The 27,440-nt window shown below is 47.2% G+C and overlaps 1 protein-coding gene across 1 annotated transcript in view; it reads right to left on the bottom strand.

Annotated features, from left to right (window-relative positions):
* XRCC5 (X-ray repair cross complementing 5) overlaps positions 1-27,440 on the bottom strand; it is a 490,394-nt gene that overhangs the window by 97,168 nt on the left and 365,786 nt on the right. Inside the window, exon 16 of the mRNA XM_069227051.1 lies at positions 11,784-11,853. Within this exon, the coding sequence (XP_069083152.1) occupies positions 11,784-11,853 (70 nt within the window). The remainder of the gene's footprint in view (positions 1-11,783; positions 11,854-27,440) is intronic.

The raw sequence follows: 27,440 nt of genomic DNA, 5'->3' as shown, positions 1-27,440 counted from the left end.
GTGAAATTGACAAAAAGAAATCCCTCGTGTCTAGTGGTTTCTGTCCCCCTTGGGGGCAGATTGGCCTAAGAAAAATAGGCATATCTGCCCTCAAGGGGGACAGAAATGGCCTAAAAATAATTTGCTCTGGTGGAATGCGTGCAAAGCGCTCAGGGGGTTGCTTCAAGTACTACCCATCATGAGATGAGATGGTATGCTTTTGCATCACCTTCCCTTTTTTCGCACCCACATATCCAACAAAGAGTTGATCGTCCACCTGGAAATCTTTGGTAAGATTGAGATAGAACCCGAATGCTCTTTTTGGATCCAGACGGTGAAGTCTCTCCTCTTCATGAGAAGGATGTGGAGGTGCGTAAAAAGTAGGCAAAATAATGGATTGGCCTACATGAAACGGTTTAACTACTTTGGGAAGGGAGGAGGCCCTCGTATGTAGCACCACTTTGTCAGGGTGAACAGACAAAAATGGGGGTTTTGAAGAAGGAGCCTGAAGCTCACTCACTCTGCGAGCAGAGGTGATTGCAACAAGAAATGCAGTTTTGAGCCTAAGGAGCCACAAAGGACAATTGTGTAACGGCTCAAAAGGGGCATACATTAAGTAAATGAAGACAAGACTGAGATCCCACTAGGCCATGATAAATGGAGTGGGAGGAAACTAATGGGTGAGCCCCTTAGGGAATCTTCCAACAATAGGAGACTTAAAAAGGGAAGGTTGGTCTGGCAATTTAAGAAAGGCTGAGATAGCCGATAAATAACCTTTAAGGGTGCCCTCAGGAGCGCCCTCCTGGGCTAAGGAAAGGATGAACAAAAGAACCTCAGAGAGATTTGCAGAAAGGCGATCGACAGACTTGTTGGAACACCATGCCACAAATTTATGCCAACGATAGGCAAATACCGTTTTGGTGGAGGGACGCCTGGCTGCCAAGATAACGTTACAGACTTCAGGCAGAAGGTCAAAAGCTGTCAACTGCCGCTGCTACATCTCCACGCATGAAGGTGAAGATTGGACAGGTTAGGTTGGAGGACCGTCCCCTGTTACTGTGACAGAAAATCCTCCTGAAGAGGCAGTCTTACTGGAGGATCTGTGGAAATGCTCAATAGCTCTGGATACCATACTTTCAGTGACCAGTACGGAGCCACAAGGATTACTTGGGCCTGGTTTTTCTTGATCTTCTTCAGAACTCTGGACAAAAGTGATATTTGCGGAAAGGCGTACAGGAGGCTGAGTTCCACTCAAGACGAAAAGCGTTGTGAGAAAAAGCCACCTTGGGAACTCCAACGTGCAAAACAACTGACATTGTGTGTTCTCTGCGGAGGTGAGCAGATCTAACCAAGGGTCTCCCCACTGCTGAAAGAGACCTTGCGCCACCTCCGCATGGAGTCGCCATTCGTGATCGACTACACATCCGCGGCTGATTTTGTCTGCTCTGGTGTTCAGAGAGCTCGCCAGATGCTGAACCACCAGGTAATGCCCTGAAGTGCCAGCCACGTTCAGAGGAGCAGAGCCTCCTGACAAAGGGTCCAGGACCCTACTACGCCCTGCTCGTTGCAGTACCACATGGCGGAAGTGTTGTCCGTTAAAATCTGCACCACTTTCCCTTTGAGAGAGGGGAGGAATGCTTTAAATGCAAGCCTGATCGCCTAGAGCTCCAGAAGACTAATGTGGAGTCCAGACTCCACCGGAGACCAGACACCTCTGATCTCTGCCTCTCCCATGTGGCCACCCCATCCCAGGAGCAACGCGTCTGTCACTACTGTCAGATCTGGTGGGGGAAGGGAGAGGGATTCGCCGCTGACGTAATCCTGATTCAAAAGCCACCACTGCAGGTCTTTTGCAGTACCCTCTGAGATCTGGACCATATCGGAGAGATTCCCCTGATGCTGTGCCCACTGGAACTTCAAGTCCCACTGCAGAGCCCGCATTTGCCATCTGGCATGTGTCACCAGTAGAATGCAGGAGGCCATTAGGCTCAGAAGCCTCAGAGTCATTTTCACTGAAACCCATGCTAGAGGCTGAAACATTGGAATATAGCCTGAATATCCTGGACTCGCTTTTAGGGAGGATAGGCCCGAAACAGCACTGTGTCCAGAACAGCTCCGATAAAGGGGAGCAACCTTGGAGAGGGATTTAGGTATGAGTTCGGCATGTTTATAGTGAACCCCAGCATGTGCAGAAGGTTCACCGTAGTTTGAAGGTGGGAGCTGACTCTCTGGGGCGTGTTCGCCTTCAAAACCAGTCGCCGAAGTAGGGGAAGACTGAAACCACTAATCTGCGCAGATGAGCTGCAACCACCGCTATAACTTTCATGAACACCCGAGGGGTTGCTGGTAAGGCCGAAGGGGAGCACAGTAAACTGAAAGTGCTTGTGACCTACCACGAATCACAAGTAACGTCTGTGGGCAGGCAGGAAGGGTATATGGAAGTATGTGTCCAGCAAGTCCAATGCTACCATCCAGTCTCATGGGTCGAAGGCAGACAGGACCTGAGCCAGAGTGAGCATTTTGAACTTCTTGAGGAAGAGAATGAGGGCCCAAAGGTCTAGGATAGGCAATAGGCTCTTGTCCTTTTTGGGCACCAGAAAGTAGCAGGAATAACAACCACAACCTACTTCTGTCGCTGGGACCCTCTCTATGGCTCCCTTGGCCAAGAGAACCAAGACTTCCTCACGGAGAAGTGCCAGATGATCCTCCGGTAAGCGACCAAAGAATGGAGGCATGGCTGGATGGGCAGTCTCGAAGGGGAGGGAGTAGTCCCTTTAGCCCATATGCAAAGCCCACCTGTCCGTTGTGATGGCAAATCCTGCCTCCAACTAGTCCGAGATGGGGGAACGAACTAGGAAGGTCTGCAGAAGGGAGGAAGGTGGACTGGGCAGACCTCTGGATCCCTGTCCAACGAGCCTGTGGGATTCCGCTTCCCCAGCTACGCAGGGTCTGAGTAGCGTGGGAGGCACGGTGGCTGGGAAAGGGATGCAACTGGGAGCCCTTTTTGTGGCCACAACAGGGGCGAAAAGCAGAATGTTGGGGGCAAGGGGCAGCCGAAAGGCCAAGGGACCGAGCCGTAGCCCGGGACTCCTTGAACCTCTCATGCACCAAGTCCGCATTGTCTCAGAAGAGACAGGTGCCATCAAAGGGCGTGTCCATAAGGGTTTGTTGGACATCCCCTGAAAACTAGATGTCCTCAACCAGGTGTGGCGCCTCAAGGCCACTATCGACACAACCGATCTACCCAGAGAGTCGGTTGTTTCCAGCTCACACCAAATAGTGAACTTCGCCGCCTCTCTCCCATCAGCAACAGCTTGAGAGATGATAGTCCGGACCTCCTCCGGGATCTGCGGTAAGACCTGCAAGACCGTATCCAACAGTGAATGGGTATAGCGGCCCAAAAGGCATGTGGTGATCACTGACGGCAATGCCAGACTGGAGGAAGAAAATAGCTTCTCTCCAAGTTGTCCAGTCTCTTTGATACCTGATCTGGGGGAGCGGAAGGGAATGTGCCGGAAAAAGAGGAAGCCTGATTGACAAGGCTTTCAGTCGTGGGGTGTTGTGACAAGAATTTAGGGTCAGTCGGGACGGGCTGATGGTGGTGGGCGATTGTCCTGTTCACAGGCACCCCTGTGCTGGGTCTGGACCAAGTACCTCAGCCACCTTACTGACCACCATTGAGTAGGAGGCTCCTATGCCATAGCCACAGTAGGAGGAGAAAGAATACGAGCATCTGGAGAAGTATCCAGACCACTGGCCTTGCCCACTTCTTGTGCCCAGTCCATGTTAGGGTCATCCAGCTGGTATTCATAAGGGTCCAGCGACCCCTCCAATCCTTCTTTGTATTCATACCCATAGGAAAAGGGTCTGAATCCGACCTGGGGCCCTAGCGAAGTCAGAAGCGGCGTTGGCCGGCGCCATTCTGGCTCCGGATCGTCTAGGATCAGGATTGGTTTGACGCCGATCGTAGGTCTAATCGACGTCAGGAGCGTCGAGGACTTAGCCGGCGCCAGGGAAGGTCATGATCGTGCCGACGCCAGTCGTACCATCCGGAGGGGCTCTCGGAGGCCAAGGCCAAAGCTGCTGGTGCGGAACCCGAAGGGCCCCCAGCCGAACCCCCAGGCACCGAAGGCGCTGCAGGGGGGTCGGAATACCCAAATATGAGACACATGGCCTCATAAAACTCTTTTAATTGGGCAGGGTTTGCTCTGGCTCCTGGAAACTTGGGGAGGTGCGGAGTGGACCCAGAAGTAGGTTCCATGGATGGAGGCCTGGAACTTCATCCCTCGTCCCATCAGCCGAGTGATGGGGTGAAGTCAAAGAATGCCTAGCCTTCTTCAACTTCTTTTTCTTATCCGAGTGACCTGAAGACTTGGAGTTTGACAAGCTGTGGTGAATCCGCGAGCGGTCTCGAGACCTTCCTCTCGAGCGAGACCGAGAACGATGTGGAGTCGAGCGCCAGGCCGCTATGAGCTTTAGAGACCGCTCCCTCAAAGCCTTCAGGTGCATGGCCCGGCACTCGGAGCACGACTTCGGGTCACGGTCGCGCTCCAAGCACCACAAACAGACCTGGTGTAGATTCGTCACTGATATTATGCGGTAACAGTCCTCACATGGTTTGAAACCGGTCTTCAGGGACATCCTCGACGCACCAAAAGTCACCAGAAATTTGGTCAAAAACCGACTAGGGTAGCTCCAAATCAGAACGTGGAGCTGAAAGAAAAGAACTGACATCACTGCGCCGAGGCGGCACCTATCTATGACTCCGACGTCATCACGTCGACCACAACGCCAACAACGGACTCATAGTTGACCGACACCACCTGACGGAGTGCAAGGGTACTGCTTGAAGAAAAATCTGCGGATCCAGTCTGACTTCTGGGGGAAATTCTAAGGTAGGGAATCTGCAAAAAGAAGTCTCTATCAGATAAAAATGTACTTGCCAAGATCACCAGACAACATGAGCTAAATATAGACTCCTACGCTGACGACACCCAACTGATCATCTCCCTATCCGAGGACTCTGGGCAAGCCAAGAGGAACTTCCAGAATGGGATGAGAGCAGTTGCCGCGCCTGGATGGAGGCCAGCTGACCCAAGCTCAACTCGGACAAGACAGAGATCCTCGTAATCGGCTCCACCACTTCTGCCTGGAACGACTCCTAGTGGCCCACTGCACTGGGAAACGTCCCCACCCCCGGACCATACACGCAACCTGGGCATCATCCTGGACTCCACTCTATTGATGACCCGCAAAGATAGCGCCAACTCCTCATCAAGCTTCCACACCCTCCGTCTGCTGTGGAAGATCTTCAAATGGATTCTCCAACCCCCACCCCTCCCCCGGATACGAGGAAGACAGTCACCCACGCACTCAGCACCAGCAAACTGGACTATGGTAAGGCACTATGGGCTGGCATTACCAAGAAACTTCAATCAAGACTACAACGAGTCCAGAATGCAGCAGCCAGACTCATCCTGGACATCCCCCGACACAGTCGAATCTCCTCCCACCTCAGAGACCTACACTGGCTCCCAGTCAACAAGCGCATCACATACAAACTCCTGATCCACACCTTCAAGGCACTGCACAACATAGGACTAGCATACCTCAACCACCGCCTCACCTTCTACGTACCGAACAGACATCTCTGTTCCTCCCAGCTCGCCCTTGCAGCTGTCCCCAAGATACGGAGAAGTACAACAGGAGCAGCAGCCTGAACATGGAACACACTTCCCCCTCAAGCTCAGGCAGACCGCATCACTGAAGCAGTTCAGGAAGGACCTCAAGACCTGGCTTTTCGACTGAGCAACGCCTTCATTCAGCGCCTTGAGACGCTATGGATGATTAGCTGCGCTTTACAAGTCCTGACTGATAGATGGAAGAGGCAAGGTCTCACTATCTCCCTCATTGGAAAGAAGGCAGAGAGGACCCAGGGGATCCCTCAGAACCAAACACCTGTGTTGGAGAATCTTCGCAGATTCGGAGGACAGAAGCCGGACGTTGTTGCCCTAGGTGCCTGCGGATGCAGGGGAGTGAGTTCTTCACTCCAAGGGAGATTCCTTCTTGCTGCAGCTGAAGTCTTGCCGACCCAGAGTATGCATAGCCGTGGAAATGTCACAGATTGCCAACAGGAGGCACAGAAACAATGTTGCAAGGAGAAGTCTTCCCAGGCGCTGCAGTCTCGTTAGGTTCCTGTATAGCCCAGTAGCCATTCCGGAGGCCAGGAGCAGAAGAGGTCTTTGCAGAAGAGTCCTGATGGAATCTTGCACGACGAATCTGGGGACGGGATCCACCCACCCTCAAGAGAAGCCCTAAATAACGAAAAAAGGGTGTTTGGTTACTCTCTGGAGTGACCACCTATAAGGAGGGGTCTCTGATGTCAGATATCTGGCCTACCCAGTCATATGCTCCCAGAGGCCTCTGCCCATCTTGGTTTCAAGATGGGAGAACCAAGTGGCCACATGGAAGACTCTGGGCACCACCCTTTAGGTGTAGCTGGACAGGGGAGTCCTTTGTGTGTTTAGTGCCAGAGCAGGGTACCAGTGTTCCCTCGACTGATGGAAACCAAATTATACAAGGAGGGCACCAAATGTCCCCTTGAAAGCAGACCGGTGGGGTGGGGAGGCTACTGCTCCCCAGTTAAGTAACTCCTATTTCCAAAGGAGATGAGGTTGCACCCCTCTCCTACAGGTAATCCTTTGTTCTGCTGTCCCCTGCTTGACCAGGAGGGCAGAATTGTGTCGGAGGTGCTGCAGCAGCGTGGGTTGCCCGCAGTCCCTGGAAGACTGGTAGGAGCAGAACTAGGGGCTCCTATAGGGAACCCCTCAAGGTCATGGGATCATGCCACAAATACTGGAATCAGTATTGAGGTCTGATTCCGACATTTTTGATACCAAACATGCCCAGGTTCAGTTACCATTATGTAGCTGGACCACAGGTACTGACCAATGGCCAGTACATAGCTAAAACGTCTTCCCCACACTTACAGTGTCCAGGAAATTGAGGCTGGAGTTTACAAGGGCATCTCAGGTAATGTAGGGGTGCCCACAAACACAGGGACCTGCACCCTGCCCTTTGGGCTGAAAGGGCCTACCATGGGGGAGGGGGGAGGGGCTTATAGTGACCTGGAGTGAAAGGGTGCATGCATCTTTTCACGCAGGCTGCAATGGCAGGCCTGCAGACACAGTTTGCATGGGCTCCCATGGGTGGTACAATACATGCTGCAGCCCACGGGGGACCCCGGGTGACAAATGCCCTGGGGACCCAAGTATCATATACTAGGGACTTACAGGGGTACACCAGTATGCCAATTGTGGGGTGTAAAAAGTACCAAGACAACCAAATTTAGAGGGGAGAGCACAATAACTGGGGTCCTGGTCAGTAGCATCCCAGTGAAAAACGGTCTAAGCACACTGACAGACACAAAGTGGGGGGTAATCATGCCAGAAAAAGGGGGGGACTTTCCTACAGCGCTGCCACGAAGTACCTGAACCCTTTTATGCTGACATTTCTTTTATCCTATTCTCACTCATTCCTGGTACATGCCGAGAGCTGGTAAGCGCAGTTAGGCACCAAGCACTTAAATTCCCTATTCAAATCATGGTCCACCTTTCTCATGCTTAACGATTTTCTCATTAGAAGTTGTAATTTCTTTCAAATTAAGGTCGTAAAACCCTCCTCCCGTTGTTCTCCTTCAACCCTTTGCCTTCAGTGCTGTTTCTTCGCTCACGTGTTAAATTAAAAGCGCAGATGCTTGCTCTATAAGATATACACTTACAAATGTCAGACCTTTCTAGCTACATATTGGCGGCAAAGGCAGCCACTTCCTGCTTGAGGGTTGTCTCCTGAAAATAAAGGAAGCTACTCTTTGGAGCAACATCTAATTCTGAGTCGATACGCCCCTCCTAGGTTCTTAAGTCTTGGGTGACCTCCTGCTTCACGTACTGTCATACCCATACCCTGCCACCTTCTTGGCCCTCTCAAACAGGATGTCCCAATCATGCAGATTCAGAGCTGAAGGGATAGAGGACTAACTGAGTTAAGAAATGGAGGCAGAAGGGACAAATCAGACATTACTGCGGGGATTAATTCGAAGGAGACATTTTCAGCCCATTTAGATTCAAATGAGGTCTCGCCTTACTCCTTGCTTGCCAAGCCAGCTCAGGACAATGATCAAGGTAGATCCTATTTACTTCCCATTATCTTAAGCTCTCCTGCTTGGGGCTCCTGTTCCTTCACCCCTTTAGCAACTACAGAGATCACTCTTCTCTCCACCTGAAATCTTCCTCGTAGTAGCGGCCTTAAATGCTTTTCATGTGGCTTAAGCGATCAGTTGGGTCATGGGCTAATATTATTAGATCTGTCAGGTTCCATAGGCATCATGAAATACTCTTGACGCATCTATAGGCTGCATGGTGGCGAGTAAGATCCCTTGCCAAGGACACGCTATCATCTTAGAACACTTGTTAAATGTTAACTCAGTGCTCGACTTGAAGAAGTGGCTTATTCGAGGACAAGGAATGTAAAAGCCTCTGATCAAATAATGGCACTACAAGAATGAATAGGAATTCCCTGTCTGGAGAAATATGCTAGATAGACTCTTATATAGAAGATATAATCCTGAAAGAAATAGAGACTGCTTCTTCAGGTTCGGGTCAATATGGGTAACAACCTACTGAAAGAATCGAATAGTGCAAGTCATGCAAGAAGGTATGAAAATAAGCCTCATGATTCATGTGAAGATCAGATAAACTTTAAAGTGAAAAGAAAGACCGGAATTTACAAATCACCCTTTCATTTCAAAGAAAGGTAAGGACTGCCCATCAGAAATAGCCTAAAGCTTGCTAGCTTTGGGATTCTTTTAGGCTAGATAATACAGACTATGAGCTCACGGAGACTCTGTGTCAAACTTAAAGCATTCACATTAAAAAACTAGGAGTGGGTTCCCAGTAGACGGGCAAAAATGTTGGAGCCCGGCAAAGTGGCTTTGACTCTGGTACTGTTTTGAAAAAGACTACATAGCAGCATATCCACTGACACCAAGGATAAAACCAGGCACCATCATTATTATGATCTATCATTAGATTAACCAGATCATCCAATGTCCAATGAAAAATCAGAGTGATTGCTATTGTGGACTTCCCCTTGGCTGAACTAGAGAATGGTGCCAATAGAGACCAAACTGTGAACAGAAAAGGACCATTGGAACCAAGCGCTCGAATGCATTTGAGGTGGGGAGTGAAAAAGCATGTGGTTGCCTCCTGGGTTTACTCTGAGCAACTGGGTCTGATTTGTTGAAAGCGATGGAAGTAGGAGTCCCTCTAGAAACTCCAGAAGATTAAATCTGTATCAGTCTTTTACAATACGCAAAGTTAGCTTATTCATACACCATGTTTCTTAAAATTGGCTACCCTTATTGGCTTCTGAACACACACGAACCATATCATGTGACTTTAAAATGCATTTAGGGCATCCCCGCTCAAGTGTTACAGCTAAGCCCAAAATGTAGTAAAGGGCGAAAAGAAGTTAGAAGCGTTTAAGGCAATCGGGCAAACCTCTGCATTTGCTCCACAAGGTAGGACACTGTATATTTTCTATCACCCCACTCCATCCTACAATCCTCGATCAAGCCTTATCCCAACATGAAGTCACCACATAACAAACAGTAGCCACTAAGACCATGCACCTCCGTCACATATCACTTTACCCTGCAGGTCCTTAGTTTACCATGATACACTTCATATACTGCCATCCTGGATACAATATAGATGTCATCTGAGACTTCCCTGAACACACGTCCATAGCAGACATCACAAACTCAAACAACACCGACCATCAAGTCTCCCATCTCCCAAGTGGTCCTCCTCACCAATCCAAGGAGTAACTCTTTCATGAACGTCGGGTCTTCCCAGCTCACATCACGCTTCCACACTTCTCAAAGGCACAATAGAATTTTGAATCATATCAGCCCTCACTTCAGACTTCGGGGTAGGAGAGGCAGTGGCAGAAAGTTGGACAGGAGTCCTGTGTGTCACTCTTGCCAGTATGCATATCCGGGAGGTAACCTTCTTGGTAACCCCAGCGCACTTGTGTGAGTGAGTAAGGACAGATTGCAAGAAATATGTACAAAGATTGGTTAAGACTGAATAGGAAATGATATACCTGACAGGGATTCAGTATTAAACAGCTTAAATCAAACAAAAGTGAGAAAGGACTGTAGGTGGGATTACCCAGTAGAAGTATTAGAAAGCAACAGAACTGCTAAATAAAGCATTTTCAATGTACAGTCCTTACACCCTTCAGGCCAAGTTCATTTGAGTAGAGTGGGGGGAATACATATGCATCTGCTCTGAATGACCAGGGACACATGAGTACTGAATTTCTGCCTTCCTCAATATACTTTTTGACCTGTCAGACCCCATTCACACAAAGCAAAGTGCAAGATTTGAAATAAAGATCCTTTGCAAGCCACGTCACATGCCAGAGACCATATATGGGCTGGTAACCGCTTTCTTTCCAGACCGCCACAAAGCGCTATTCAAAGACCATTGCAGCTTGACGCAAGCAGCTCCCACCACAGCAAATCTTCACAGCTCCATGTCTCCTATGATTACCTCTTCTCAAAACCAAATCTATTATTTCTTATTATCTCTCATTTCATATATTACTGAACACAGTAAGCAAGTTAATTTACTCTTATCTAAAATTTAATATTTATCTACTTTTTCAAATAAAGCATTATTTCATTCAATATAAAGATCAAAAATGTTTTTTTTGCATCAAAAAGGTTCCTGTCACTATTACTGCGAGCACTGTCATTAGTTGTGACAATCAGCTTTACTGCTAATACATATACTTGAACAACAAGTGCTCCTTTCTCTTTACACAGTGCTATTATTAAAAGTACCAGGCATACTGCGTCAACTTCTAGTAGTATTAGTCCTACTGCTGCTTTTTTAATACTAGTAGTAATGCAAAAAATACTGCTACTAAAGCTAATATTGCTCAGATAGCAGTATACATCTGTAACTACTACTACTATAACTACTACTAGTAGTAGCAGTATGGCAATTATTAATGGTACTACTAACACGACCACTGAAACTGCAGCTATTATTACCTCCACTGTTATTAATACTACTGACATCACTAATATTAGTTTTTCCACTAATAGCTTAAAGCACATACTGTGACAACCAGTACTCAACCTAATGCAAGTACTACTAGAATGTGGTGTACTAGCAGTTCAGTGGTACTTCCGATGCTACAAACTCACCCTATCTCACTACTATTATTAGCAGTGGCTCAACTACTGCTGATGCTACTACAACTAAATCTACTTCCAAGTGAAACAGCTCATGCTTCAGATAAAGCTTCCTTTTTTGCTCATTTTATCAAAAATACAACTAGTTGTATATGTTACACTTTAAAATAAACTGTCACAATGAGTTTGAATGTAGTGAGTTGACCCTAAAATCCTAAGTCAAGCAACTTGCAAGGACTACCTCCACACAAACGCGTGGCATACCAAAGTATATGCCTTCAGAGCTCCTTGCGGCTGTCCACCACGGTGTGTACCACTTGCAACTCCCTTCTTGGGACAATATTTGGAAAAGAGAAAGTGAGTTGAAGTTGCGTTTGAAACCTTTAACTATTCTCTTTTTTTAATATTAACATATCACTGTAAGCCTTTGCATTTTTAAAGTAATGTACTCTGGGGGAGAAGTTTATTACATCACCCCAGGCTGTTGGTGGTCACATTTATTGTTACCTAAATTTCACCAGAATGGCTCATGACTCACCTTCACTGAAGTTGACATTCTTCTGCTTCAACAAGTAACGGAAGTTTTCATCTGGATTAACACTTCCCACCTACAAGACAACCGCACATTGATTAGTGTGCAACTTCTCATTTCTTGTTCACTATGTGGATTATGATACCAAATAGAAGGACAGACACACTTTAAAGGACTTCATATAGCACCAGCACCCAATGAGAAGTTCCTGTTTCCTGGAAAAAAAGAAGCAGTAATCCTCCTCACATCACCTTCCTACATATCTTCAAGGCACATGACAGTGATTAGAAACTCAAAGTTGTACATTCTTCTACCTGTCCACTCTTGCTTCTTCCTGAAACACCTGCTTACCCTCGCTTAACTTTACTAACATCTTACAACGCTGGAAGGTGCAGCTGGGCCAGAGTAGCTGAATTCCTACTCCCGGAAACTCAAACAATTCTTCCTTGCCCCCTTAAAAGATTCTAACTTTTCAACAATACTAGTGGTTATTATCTACACATGCGGAGGACATTCTGTTATCATGCAGTGCTAGAGTTCACTCATTTGTAAAGTTCATGAGTGGCAGCCACCACACACACAAAAGTTACAACCTGCTCCAGAGCACACACAGGCGGCGGCAGGCCATTAAATAACTTTAAAAATTCAAATCAATTCTCACAATATCACATTCTATCCACTAAAATGATACATACCATACTTCTAGTAAGCCCTCATCTTTCAATAATCCATGTTTCACAAATTTCTTAAAAGTACATGATTAGCCTTTGGCCTGTACATCTTAAACTTATCCATCAATTTAAATACAGTATTTCAATGTCATACAATTAGAAAAGAGCTAACTATCCTCTGCAAGATTCTCTGTTGTGCCACTAGAGGATGCTTATTAAAATATTTGCTGTTATTAATGGCCTCTAGAACTCTGTAGAAAACATGGATATCCTTTGTCTCACATCGAAGTACATTTTAGAACTATTTGGTTGATCTACAAATTACCTTCTCATTTACAATTCTCTCCAAATATGTTTTCTGAGAAATTATTTAGGTAAGATGACAATCATCAATTTACAATAGCCTTTTGGGATTCCTTTCCATCCAAGGTACAAATTTAGAGTCCAGTAATGACCCAACCTCAGTTTGAGAACATCCCTTTTGTCAATAAGTTGGTTTATTAATTCCATATGCATCTCAAACCCTACTCACAGTTTCATAACTGCACACTTAACCATGTTTTACCATGGTTAGACGGTAGTGACCTTCAAAGTTAAACATCTTGTAACTTTTATAAAGGACTCTTAAGAACCTTTATTCCATCTGCTCTAACATAGCGCTGCACAACCAAAGGGTGTGGTCGTGCCACTTCACCAGAAAATCTTTAAGTATAAACATAAGTCTGGTACACACACACACACTCAAACACAGACAATAGCGACAGAACAGCAGCCTACAAAGTGTCACTCACATTAGATGGGCAACTGCTGGTACCAGTGTTCCTTGGCTGAAGTAATTGTGAAAAAGGGAACAGTTGTAGCTCCTCATGTGAGCGTGCAGTCCAATATGGTTGAGGGCCTTTATATGCACACAAATAATGGAAGTGTACCCATCTGTGATTAAAAGAGCCCCAGAAATTGCCAGAGGTCCATATTGTTGTCTGCACAACATGCAACAAAGTCACTCCATCTGCCTGAGTAAACAGATTTGGTGGGGGGCTACATGCCAATAAGATGATGCCTACCACCTGCGGTAACAGATGAAAGGAAATCTGATGGCCCCAACAAATCTCCAAGCATATAGGTGGAGGCCTTGGAGATTAGGATGGAAAACCAATATCCCTGGGTTGGAAATGGTCCTTTTTTAGCAGGGTAATCCCCAAACGTTTTGCCTTCTTCCTCGTATTTTTTCTGATCTTTTTTTGTTGGCTTTAGGACTCTGGACACTTTACCACTTCCGACCAGTGCTAAAGTAAAAGTGCTCCCTGTATAAAATATATAGGTAATTGGTTTATCTGTGATTGCCATTTTTGACTTACTAGTAAGTCCCTAGTATAGTGCACCATGTGTGCCCAGGGCCTGTAAATCAAATGCTACTATTGGCCCTGCAGCACGGATAGTGCCACCCACATTAATAGCCCTGTAAAAATGTCTCAGACCTGCCACTGCAGTGTCTGTGTGTGCAGTTGTAACTGCAAGTTCAACCTTGCAAGTGCCCCCACTTGACAGGCCCAAACCTTTCCTTTTACTACATGTAAGTCACCCCTAAGGTAAGTCCAAGGCAGCCCCAGGGTACAGTGTATTTAAAAGGTAGGACATGTACTATGTGTTTTACATGTCCTGAAATACTGCTAAATTCGTTTTTCACTATTGTAAGGCCTACTTCTCCCATCGGGTAACATGGAGAGTGCCTTGAAATATCTTTTAGGCGGTGTTTCCCATCGGGAGCAGATAGAGATATGGAGTTTGAAGTATCTGAACTCACAATTTAAAAATACATCTTTTGGTGAAGTTGATTTTTAGATTTTAAGTTTGAAAATCCCAATTTTAGAAAGTAGGCATTTTCTGGCTTAACAATTCTGTGCCTCTGCCTGACTGCTAGAATACACGTCTGGGTCAGGATGGCAGTTGGGCTGTTTGTCACTCTAGGGCAGGAAAGGCAGAGTCTTGTGCACTACAAAGACTTTCCTTTGAAGTTTGTCTACCTCAAAGGCAGAAATAAGTATACGTATTCCACCTGTGGACCACAACTTTAGAATCCTTCTGGACTGAGGACATTCTGCAAGGAAGAAGAGCTAAATACTGTAGGAGGGACTGCCACTCTGTCTGTTGCTTTGCTGTGCTGGCCTGCTGCTTGTGGTCTGGGATTGAAAGGACTGGACTTTGCTTTCTACATCTAGCTTCTAAAGGTTCTCCAAGGTCTTGGACTGAGCTTGCTTCCTGTTAGAAGTCTCAGGGACATCAAAGACTTCATCTGCCAGCACCTGGGCTCTCTTGTGTGAGTGTCCTAACTCCCCAAGGGGTGCAAAATCCAGCACCTGTGCCCCTCGGGAGTGAGTTCTGGTGACTCCAAAAAGAAACCTAGTACATCGACTCCAGAGCGATTTTGGAACTGGTGCACTGTCCGACTCTGCACCTGTGCCTACACAGGAGCCATGGTCCCCGCTGAGTGCAACAACTGCAACCAACGCCGCTGCAGCGCCTCTGAAGTCCCACCATAGTGAGAGTCCTGAGTGCCGTGTCGCTTATGTTCAGGACACCCGACTCCACTGCAGCATCTGTGGTGCCGTGGCCTGATTGTGACACAGTGAAGTCAACGCATTGCGTCTTGACCTACTGGATTCATCGACCCTGCTGGATTGTAAGGAACCAACGCCTCGCCACCGATGCTGCATCACATCCCCTGCAATCATAAGAAATCAACACATCACCTCCCCTGCCTAGCAGTAAGGAACCAATGCCTCACCTCCCTGGTAGCAGTAAGGAGTTAACACCATACCGGCTTCTGCAATGCCTCATCTCCCCATCTCTGTGCAACGTCTTTGTTTCATCATTTTCAAAGGTACTGTACCTGGGGTCCGGGCGACTCCAAGACCCGCCTGCACTCCCTCGCGAGTGGTGTTGGACAGTTGGGATCGACATCGTCAAGATGCTGTGATAGCCCCAGTTGGATCTATTGTGTTTCTAAGCACTATACTGAAGTTTAATCTTTGAAAATTCATATCTTTGCTTGTGTATGTTGGATGTTTGTCATTTTGGCCTTGTTTGATTTAGATAAATATTGGCTATTTGTCTAAACTGGTGTGGAGTACTTTTGTGGTGTCTTCACTGTGTTACTGTGTATGTGTACAAATACTCTACACATTGCTTCGGAGATAAGTCTGACTGCTTGAGCCAAGCTACCAAGGGGGTGAGCAGGGGTTATTTTAGTTATGTGGCACCCTTACCCCGACTAGGGTGAGGGTCCCTACTTGGACAAGGTGCAAATCACTGCCAACTATAGACCCATTGCCAACACCCCGACGGGGAGAGAAGGTCGGTCCTGAATGAAAGGTGAAGGGGGAGACATGGGGAGAAGTGCATAATGTCCTCCAAGGCTACCCTTAAGGGATACTGGAGGGGGCAGAACTGCTGGCATTAGGCACTGAAGAGGTGAAGAAGTCCACATGAGGAGTGCCCACTGGGCGAAGATGTCCTAGACTACATCTGGTTAAAGACTCCACTCGTGATCGGTAAGACAATGCTGTCTCAGGCTCTGACATTTAGTGACCTTTCCAGACGATTGGTGGTGAGCCAGATTCCTTGGAGGTGCGCCTAAGACCACAATTTTAACGCTTCCAGGTAAAGGAGGCGAAGCCTTACTCTCCTTGTTTATTCATAAACATCGCTGTTGCGTTGTTTGTAAAGATTTTAACAAACCAACCAAATGGAGGGGAGGAAGGCCTTGAGGGCCAGCTGACTCACCCACAGTTCCAGTAGCTTGATGTAAAACACGTCCTCTTCTGGAGACTTGAGACTTCTTCAGATGGGCTCCCCACCCTAGGTTGGACGCATCAGTCATTCCCATAGTCACATTTGAAGGGTGAGTGAAGACCATCCTGCAGCTTAGGTTTGCCTTCCTCCTCCACCAAGACACTTCTGACGTAGCGCTGGGGGAGATTACAATAGAATCTGGCAGGTCTTCCCATACTGGAGCCACTGCCTGTGAAGGAACCACTACAGGGCCCTCATGTGCCACCCTGCATGTGTGACTAGGAGAATGCAGGAAGCCAGCAGAAGTAGGAATCACAGAATTCTCAGGACTGGGACAGTTGCTCCTTGACAAAAGGATGGGGCCATTTCCTGGATGGAAGCGATTCTCTGAGGTCAAAGGAGAAGGTGGAATCCAGTACCAACCCTATAAGTTGGAGTCGCTGGTAGGACCACAGAAGAGATTTGAGATCACTGATGGAAAACTCCAGGATATGCAGCAAAGACACTGTTGACTGCAGATGGTCACAAAACCACCTCTGGGGTAGTGGATCTGATTAGGCACTCAAGTATGGAAAAATGGGATGCCCGACTTCCTGAGATGGGCCACAACCACTGCCATCACCTTTGTGAAGACATGAGGTGCGATGTTAAGTCAAAGTAAAGTACCGCAAACTGGTAGTGCATAGAACCCACCAAAAACCATAAGTACTTCCAGTGCAATGACAGCATAGGGGCAGTGAAAATACATGTCTGCAGGTCATGGGGCACTATCCAGTCTCCAACTTCCAACACCAGTAGAACTTGAGCCAGGGTTAGCATCTAGATCTTTTCCTTTTTGAAGAAGAAATGCAAGTCCTGATCGGATGCAGACCTCTGGCCTGCTTGGATAGCTGAAAGTAACATGCATAACATCCTAGGCCGTTTTTCTGTTCTGGCACTAACTTCACTTTTAATAGGAATGCAGCCTCTTCCTTTTGTAGGATGACCAAGTGGTCTAGCAGAGGGCTGGAAGATGGAGGAGGGAAAGAGCGTGAAACCTGAAGGAATGGAAGAGCCTAATGTCTTTCTGAAATTTGAAGGACCCACTGGGTCAATTAATGGCCTCCCAGGACAAGTTACTGGAGGGATCCATGACCTCGACCTCTGCCTATGCCCTTGTACTGGTGGACCAGCAGGTTTTGTGGTGGGTGTCCTTGAGGTTGATAGGACTGTCATAGAAAGAATAACCCTTTGGCAAAGCCATGAAAATTGTGATGTTGCTGGTAGTCTTGTTCAGCCTGGGTTTGTTGGAGTCCTAATAAGTGAGCCATGGCCTTACTGGCTTTAAGCCGTTCAGAATAACTTGGTGCCATCAAATGGAAGATCCATTAAATTCTTAACGTCCAGTGAGAAAGCTGACCCAGGCATGCCATCTGATGGACACCGGAATGTCCATGCAACAGGCTACACAGCTGTATCCAGTTAAGGACCTCCTGAAAGTCGTCTTGCAGGGTCTTTGGAACATGCAGAACAACTGTCTGTTCCATTCCCAGCAAGGCACGGACGTGGCATGCCAACAGACAGTTGCCGTTCAGGGATCTCAAGACCATACTGCTGGGAGTGACACCTTCTTTCCCTAGGATTCTCTATCTGCCGAAAACGTTCTTTGCAACTGGCCTGAGGAGCAGAATGCTTGAATGACAATGCTCTCCGATGATGGTGAGAGGTAACATCTGGCCACTAGTCTGCTTGCCGATGGAGGAAGGATGGCTTTTCCCAAGTCACCAGGATGGGATCCAGCAAATCCTTGTAGAACGGCAATAATGATTCTGAGGCTGGATGAGCTGGGGGAAGAACCTCAGTTTTGATGTTTGTCTTGAGGTCAACTGCGAGACCTGCTTTTTTTCTTTTTTTATAACTGAATAATGTGACAGAACTTCCAGAATAGAGGGCCCAAAGGGAATTCCATCTGCACTTCTGGAGAAGCATCTAGGTCACCTACAGAGGACAACCCAAACATTTCATAGGGGTTCTCTGTTATTTATTTTTCATATGAAGGCAGAGGGTCAGAAGCAAATAACTGGTATAACCTCTCCCTGTAAACCTTTGAGTCTCACTTTGGGATCTGTGTTGGAGAGGGTCTGCAGGTGGATGAGGATATGATGATGCTATTTTCAGCTCTGTTTGAGGCCCCGGTGGAGGTTGTGTCAGCAGCTTCTGTGCAGAGGCAACAAGTAGTGGTCACCGGTAATGAAGGCCAGAGTCGCTATCAATACGACTGATGCCGTACAGTATCACGGGCAAGAACATCGGGCCTAGTTGGATCCTGGCAAGATATTGAACATGGCGTTCAGGAAGGCTGCATGATCAGTGCTTGGACGTGGGAAATCTTACAGAGTTGATGAAGGCACAGGGGCATTCATTAAGGAAGGTACCAACACTGAAGGATCCAGAAGGAGGGGGCCAGCGCTGATGGAGTCGACTCAACAGGTGCCAGGGCCAGTAAGACAAAGTCAGAGATCGGGTCCGGCTCCAAAACAGGCACAGACCTGTCCAGACTAGGTTTGTCAGGCTCCAAAAGGATTAACTTCGGCTCCAAAGAAGAAGATCCTGTGGGAGTCCGGGGCAGCCTAGTAAACTTACCTTTCATAAAGTGCTTATAGTGCTTCTTATGTTTCTTCCTTCTGGATTAGGATGGGAAAGGAGACCTTGAGTGGGGCCCAGAAAGACTATTATGTTTCCTCTCGTCACAAATGCTGGCCATGAAGAGCTTTACCTCTCTCTCTCCTGGATGTCCTTTGGGTTCATGCTGAGAATCATGGTCGGAGCCCAAGCACCATAAGCAAATAGCATGGGGGTCCTTGATGGACCTCTGGCCCTTGCAGTCCCTACAGGGCTTAAAGCTCAAACGCTTGGGTGGAGAGATAGGGCCAGGTTCATAAAGCCCTTTTGCATTTCTCAACAGTCCGAATCAGTATTTTGGGCTGTTAAGAAATGCAAAACTGACTTTTTTGATGTACAGAGGCCTTTAGGAAATCACAAATTGCGATCTCTACCCTGCAGAAATCGCAATTTGCGATCCCAGAGTAGGAAATCAAAAATAGGATGATCTATTTGCAATTCCTATTCTGATGTACAAAGCACTTCGTAATGTGATTTGGCCATTTAGGAAATTCCATTCCCATCGACTTGAAATCGAAGGTAAGCATAAGCAGTTTAAAAAAAACATCCCAAATGTTTTTTTTTTTAAATTCATACCCCTTGGGCACATGTGTGCTCTACATGTGCACTACTATTTTTGGGGTGCACCAAGTGGGGACCTTTTGCCCATTGCCATCGTTGGTTTTGCATTTCAGCGATCTCCTAATAGGATATCGCTATTTGGGAAATGCAAAACCGGCCCATTGGCACAAATGCAATGGGATTTCTTATTTGTGATTTCTTAACAGCTCCTCCTACTTTGTAGGATTCGCTATTAGGAAATCGGTATCTCTGTACATAGCATTTTGAGTTTTCTAATTAGCGATTTCTATGGAGTCGCTAGGTAGGAAATGCAAAATTTAGATTGTTTTGTATTAGGGAAAATTTGTGACTCTCAGGAGAGTGCGAGCTCTAATCCGCGTTAAAGGCACATAAAAAAGGAAACTGATGTCCGTGTGCTGGAGAAGGTGCTATATGGCTTTGGGGTTGTCATCGGAAATCATTTTGGGCATCAACAAAGCCAGCACCCCCTACTGAGTTTCCGTATCCAGCGTGACACCTGGGTGAGTAGTGTGCAAGCAGAAGAAGAGTTCATCCCGGCTTCTCGAATTGCTTGAACTACGGCACACAGAGGAAGACCTACTACGGTTTTAAGACAGTAACCCTCTATTTTCTCCCAGTCTTGTCTCAAACCCAGGCCCAGGATCTCTACACCATGTAGGATTCGTGGAGAGACCATAACTTTATATGCAGCGAACACTGGCATTTTTGAGGGGCCACCAAAGCCCCTTTCAAATTTCTTTACCGCTCCCACAGAGAGTTGTGTTTTTAAGGTGTCCCACGTGCATTTTCTAGTGTAATTCTTTTTTACTGAACAAGGTGCTTATAGGAGAGGGATTCTTCTATAATCATTTTTCCTACGGACCAAGTAAATGTCTGGCTTTTTTTAAACTATTACCAATATATTAGTTTTCTCTATATTTATTCTCAAATCTTTTGGTTTATAGTAGTTATCAAATCTAGAATAACAAGGTCAGCCGCAGATGCAGATGAGAAAGGAGGTCATTATTGCCTTTCAAATTTACAAAAAAAACCCTTGTCATTGATACAAACAAATCATGTCCTCTGAAATCGAAGGGCTATAGGACACCCCAATATTGTATGCAATTGACCTTTCCTCAGAATTTTCCCTCAAGTGACCATTGCAGAGCAGAATCTTAAAAGCTCACGCCTTTCTTTAGAACTGCTGCAAGCCAGAGATAACTAGCAGGTTTTCTAAATGCAGACTGCTGAGACTATGTGAGAGAGCAACTGATACCTCAAAAGTCATTTTACTTCAGCTGTGTCTAACCAGGGCTTGAGAATCCAGAGGTTACCATTCTGGTGGAGTGCACAGCTTTCATCTTTCAACAATTAACCCTTCAAAGAATCGCTGATGAAGAGATTCGCTGTTCGGTTGAGAGATACGAAGTCAAAGGCTGAACCTGCTGTTGAGTCATACAGATGTGGTCCCGGATAACATCTCAAAAGGCAATCCGTCTCGGAGGCCAGACCCAATCTAAGCAGGTCAAGCTAAAGAAATACAGAAGAATGGCGTAGAAATGGCCAGAGGGAAAGAATTGAAAACTTACAACCCTCTCCAAAGAGAACAATGTGCTTCAAAGGTTGACATGAGCAACCACAGAAAGCGTCCTAGCGGTCTGAAAGATGAGTCACTGCATCTCACAGTCTTCAGGTTAAGAGGCCTTGCCTAGGAGGAATTAAAGAACAGAGGAGCCTTTCCCCACTGCTAATAGGGTAACCAAAAGCAAAGATCAGAAGAGATGGATATTACCGGATTCAATTCAAGAAAGCGGGTCACCACTCCAATGTTCTGAGGGCAGACATCTTTGCATGACAAAGGAAAAGGACTGATGACGCAGTTAGCGCGCGGAGTGCATGGTGCGCGTCCACTGCTGTGAGAGTAACAGACAACGTGGAATGAGATAGACATTCATGGGAATTTTTTAATGATATGATACATTAGTAACTTAATTTATGGAAGGAATGTCTATTCAACATTACAGTTACGGTGGATGATTGAGTTCCCACATCCTCTCTTCACTTAGGATATTTTTATGTGTATTCATAGCGCTTCGCCCACAGGCTTACACACCAGGCGCCCAAGACTAACTAAAGAAGAAAAATGGCGGAAGGTAGGAAGTGTTGAAAAGCTGACAGGCAGGATGGTTGACATCCACAGCAGTGGGATTTGGTTTACCCAGACGGATCCACACAGGACGGAAAGGACTGCTGAAGTGGGACAATCTGAAGGAGGAATTGCAAGCAGGGCCCTGCAGAGCAGGCAGGGGCTACTGGAGCTTGTGCATAAGAGAAGATCCAGCAGGCTATCCTAGAAGGCTGTGGCCTTAGACCTGGCCACGAGGAATAAGACTCTACATGTGATGTGCTCGTGTCTTCCTGCAGGTTTGATGCCACGGTGTGTTGCTCTAGATCTGCTCTTACATTATTTACCCAGTAGAGGTTATGTGTTGGAGGATCCCATTTCCCCATGTTCTTCACATATACAGCTGTGCCCTCAGGGTGGACCCTGGTCTGCAGGGGCCTTCCTTCAAGCAGTGCTTTCATGGTTTCTCGTTCTACAATGACAGGACAGAGTTATCCCCCTGCTGATGTTACTGTGGTGTACTGACAGAGTAGATGCACGCTTTGCTGCTGCAGGGACCTCAGGACAGTGTTTTTACTTGTTTGGTTTCCTCCAGGGACGAGGAATGGTTTTAGTTTGTTCTCGGGTCACAGGCGAAGGACAGATTTCACCTGTGGACTCAGGTCTCACTGCATACAGCGCCTCTTGTTGCTGTCAGTGGAAAGCACGTGAACAGAACAGAATCAATGTCAATGGATGCCAGTCAGTGCTTCAGACTGGTTTTCACTGAAGAGCACTTTAGCGCTTAATGCTACAACCATCAGCTAGGGACACAAACTGACCACGTCGTGCTACAACCTATGACACTAATCAGTCACACTGCATAGCACCCTAGGTGCACCAACTCACTACACTACAGCCTGAGTACACTAATCAATCACACTGCACTGCACCCTAGGTGCACCAACTCACTGCACTACAGCCTGGGTACACTAATCAATTACACTGCATAGCATCCTGGGTGCACCAACTCACCACATGTGCGCCAACTCACCACATATGCACCCTAGGTGCACCAACTCACTGCATTACAGCCTGGGCACACTAATCAATTACAGTGCATAGCATCCTAGGTGCACCAACTCACCACATATGCACCCTAGGTGCACCAACTCACTGCACTGTGCTACAGCCTACGTACACTAATCAATTACACTGCATAGCACCCTAGGTGCACTAACTCACCACATATGCACCCTAGGTGCACCAACTCACTGCACTACAGCCTGGGCACACTAATCAATCACTGCATAGCACCTTAGGTGCACCAACTCACCTCACTGCGATCCAGCCTAGGTACACTAACCAATCACACTGCACTGCACCTTAGGTGCACCAGCTCACTGCACTGCGATACAGCCTAGGTACACTAATCAATCACTGCATAGCACCTTAGGTGCACCAACTCACCTCACTGCGATACAGCCTAGGTACACTAACCAATCACACTGCACTGCACCTTAGGTGCACCAACTCACTGCACTGCGATACAGCCTAGGTACACTAATCAATCACTGCATAGCACCTTAGGTGCACCAACTCACCTCACTGGAATACAGCCTAGGTACACTAACCAATCGCACTGCATTGCACCCTAGGTGCACCAACCCACCATACTGTGCTACAGCCTCGGTACACTAATCAATCACACTGCACTGCACCTTAGGTGCACCAACTCACCGCACTGCGATACAGCCTAGGTACACTAATCAATCACACTGCACTGCACCTTGGGTGCACTAACTTACCACATAAGCACCAACTCACTGCACTGTGCTACAGCCTACGTACACTAATCAATCACACTGCACTGCACTCTACGTGCACCAACTCACTGCACTGTGCTACAGCCTACGTACACTAATCAATCGCACTGCATAGCACCTTAGGTGCACCAACTCACCGAACTGTGCTACAGCCTAGGTACACTAACCAATCACACTGCACTGCACTCTAGGTGCACTAACTTACCACATAAGCACCAACTCACTCCACTGTGCTACAGCCTAGGTACACTAACCAATCACACTGCACTGCACTCTAGGTGCACTAACTTACCACATAAGCACCAACTCACTCCACTGTGCTACAGCCTAGGTACACTAACCAATCACACTGCATAGCACCTTAGGTGCACCAACTCACTGCACTGTGATAAAGCATAGGTACACTAATAAATCACACTGCACTGCACTCTAGGTGCACCAACTTACCACATAAGCACCAACTCACTGCACTGTGCTACAGCCTAGGTACACTAACCAATCACACTGCATAGCACCTTAGGTGCACCAACTCACCGCACTGTGCTACAGCCTAGGTACACTAATCAATGACACTGCATAGCACCCTAGGTGCACCAACTCACCGCATTGTGATGCAGCCTAGGTGCACTAACCAATCACACTGCATAGCACCCAAGGTGCACCAACTCACCGCAGTGTGATGCAGCCTAGGCACACTAACCAATCACACTGCATAGCACCTTAGGTGCACCAACTCACTGCACTGTGATACAGCCTAAGTACACTAAATCTAGGTGCACTAACCAATCACACTGCATAGCACCTTAGGTGCACCAACTCACCGCACTGTGCTACAGCCTAGGTACACCAACTCACCGCACTGTGATACAGCCTAGGTACACTAACCAGTCAATGCATAGCACCTTAGGTGCACCAACTCACTGCACTACGATACAGCCTAGGTACACTAACCAATCACATGCATAGCACTCTAGGTGCACCAACTCACTGCAGTGTGGTACAGCCTGGGTACACTAATCAATAACACTGCACTACACCTTAGGTGCACCAACTCACCACACTGCGATACAGCCTAGGTACACTAATCAATTACACTGCACTGCACTGCACTCTAGGTGCACCAACTTACCACATAAGCACCAACTCACTGCACTGTGCTACAGCCTAGGTACACTAATCAATCGCACTGCATAGCACCTTAGGTGCACCAACTCACTGAACTGTGCTACAGCCTAGGTACACTAACCAATTGCACTGCATAGCACCCTAGGTGCACCAACTCACCGCAGTGTGATACAGCCTAGGTACACTAACCAATCACACTGCATAGCACCTTAGGTGCACCAACTCACCGCACTGTGATACAGCCTAAGTACACTAAATCTAGGTGCACTAACTCGCCACACTGTGCTACAGCTTAGGAACACTAATCAATCACACTGCATTGTACTCTAGGTGCACCAACTCACCACACTGTGCTACAGCCTAGGTACACTAATCAATCGCACTGCATTGCACCCTAGGTACACCAACTCACTGCACTGTGCTGTGCTACAGCCTAGGTACACTAATCAATCACACTCCATAGCACCCTAGGTGCACCAACTCACTGCACTGTGCTACAGCCTAGGTACACTAATCAATCACACTGCATAGCACCCTAGGTGCACCAACTCACTGCACTGTGCTACAGCCTAGGTGCACTAATCAATCACACTGCATTGTACTGCACTATCCCGGTGGGATATCAACAGCAACCAAGGGTTACAGCCTCACCAGATCTGAAGTGTATCCTATAGTCAGCAGCCTAATACACCTTAAACATAAACCTATCACATACCTTTTCACCCTAGCAACACTAAGCTACCACAGCATATCCTAGGGATACTAACAAACTAGGTGCAGCCCGTCCTTTGCCCCCCCCCACCTATTACCCCTCATGAAAAGTGTCTGTCAGGCTGAACAAAGGTCAGCCTGACAGACACTCTTCATGTTCAGGCAGCCAGGAGCAGACATGCGTGATTTGCGTGATTTGCGCAGACTTCTGGCTGCCTGATCTGAACTTTGCTGGGCTGAGGAGGTCACAGCTCCTATGGACGTGACCTCCTCGGCTCAGCAAAGGTGCCTCAAGGCCCTCCCCTGGGTGATGAGGAAAGCGTCACCCATTGACTTCGACCTGGACGCTTCAGGTTTAAGTCCTGAAGCGCCCAGGGTGAGTGTCAATCAGTGACACTTCGTCACAGAGTGGGGTGGGGTGGGGTCAGCAGTCTCACTGACCCCATCCATCTCTGTGACGAGGCTGGGACTGCTGCCTTCTCTCATTGGCTGAAGGCAGCAGTCCCAACCCTCCTGGGACCTCCGAGGCTGAAGGTAAGTGTGTATGTTCTTTTAAAATGAATGTTTGGTGTGTGCGTGCATGTTTGAATGTTATGAGTGTTGTTAATGGATGTGCTTGTGTGTGTGTGAAAGAATGAGTGTGTGTGTGTGCTTCCCGCTCACCCCCCTCCCTCCTAAAGCTGCCGGCCGCCACTGTAACAAACTACAGTGGGCTACAATCAACATTTCACTCCACCACAGTGGCGCCAGCCAACTAAGCAGCAGTGCCTCCAAGGAACACAGTGCCGGTGCCCAAAGCCTTCCTGTTGAACATGCGGCGGCTGCAATTAAATGTGTGAGCACAGAATACTGAGGCAGCGTAATCCATCTCGGGTCTCTTCAATCCATTTCAAGTCACTCCCTGCCCCTTCAGCTCACTCTTGCAGCTTTCTGCTATCTCCCTTTGTGACGCTTTTTCGTTTTTCTCTTCCTCCGTCTTTCCGATATGTGTCTTTTGCTCGCAGTAAATGTTTGAAGCAGAAAAATAAGTGCCAGCACTCAAAAATAAGTGCTGATGCCCCGCACCGGAAGCAACAAGCACAAATTAAGCACTGAAGGAACATCAGAATATCCTGATTTGTATAGTGCTTCACATAACACTGTTGTTTCTGCTGCTTCTAAACGCTGTAAATCACAGCTGTTACTATTACCCAATTTAATGGTGCCCTGTTTATCAACCTTGGAAGAGTGGAAGGCTCTGTTGACCCTGATGGGATATGAACTCATGACCTGAAGATGACAGTCAACTTCAATCATCTTCCCGGTTTCTTCCAGCACACTTCTGCGTGTCTTGAAGAAATTAATGCATAAGTAAAGCCCACTGCACTGCATTCAAGGGGCATTAATCCATTTCACTGAATGGTATTCTAGCAGGTCACCACTTATTCATTAAAAAAAATTATATTTTATATATTTCTATTTCGCAAAAGACAACTATACAGCCTTAATCGTAGAAGGCACAGAACACCACCAAGAACCATTGAGCAAAAAAATAAAAACCTATTGTGAAATGCTTGCATCCGTAAGCTCAGGCAAGCAATTCTACAGTCTCGATCCCAGCAGCGCTGCCTCGGGTAAGGTAGGGCCATTTAAAACTCTTCACAACATTTATCTGGGGTCATGTAAGCCCTTAACCGCTGGAGGCAATATCTTAACCTCTATTTAAGCCATCACAGGAAACCAGCAACACACTGCACTGCAGCGTAGGGGAGCTACGTTAAACCACTGCACTGCACTCAAGGGCATTAATTCGGCACACTGCGCTTTAGGCACCCTAATCTACCGCACTACATTTCCCTAGATACTGCACCCTAGGGACAGTAACCAAAAACAGTGCACTGCATCCTGACACTAACCCACCACACTGCATCCTGACGCTAACCCACCACACTGCATACTAGGAACACTAACCAAAAACAGTGCACTTCATCCTGACACTAACGTACCACAATGCATCCTAGGGACACTAACCCAGCACACTGCATCCTAGGGACACTAACCCACCACTCTGCATCCTAGGGACACTAACCCACCACTCTGCATCCCAGGGACACTAACCAAAACAGTGCACTGCATCCCAGGGACACGAACCAAAAACAGTGCACTACATCCTGACACTAACCCACCTCACTGCATACTAGGGACACTAACCAAAAACAGTGCACTGCATCCT

The sequence above is a fragment of the Pleurodeles waltl genome, chromosome 3_2, assembly GCF_031143425.1.
Source record: "Pleurodeles waltl isolate 20211129_DDA chromosome 3_2, aPleWal1.hap1.20221129, whole genome shotgun sequence".
In the NCBI taxonomy this organism is placed as follows: domain Eukaryota; kingdom Metazoa; phylum Chordata; class Amphibia; order Caudata; family Salamandridae; genus Pleurodeles; species Pleurodeles waltl.
This window is presented reverse-complemented; position numbering and strand designations above follow the sequence as displayed.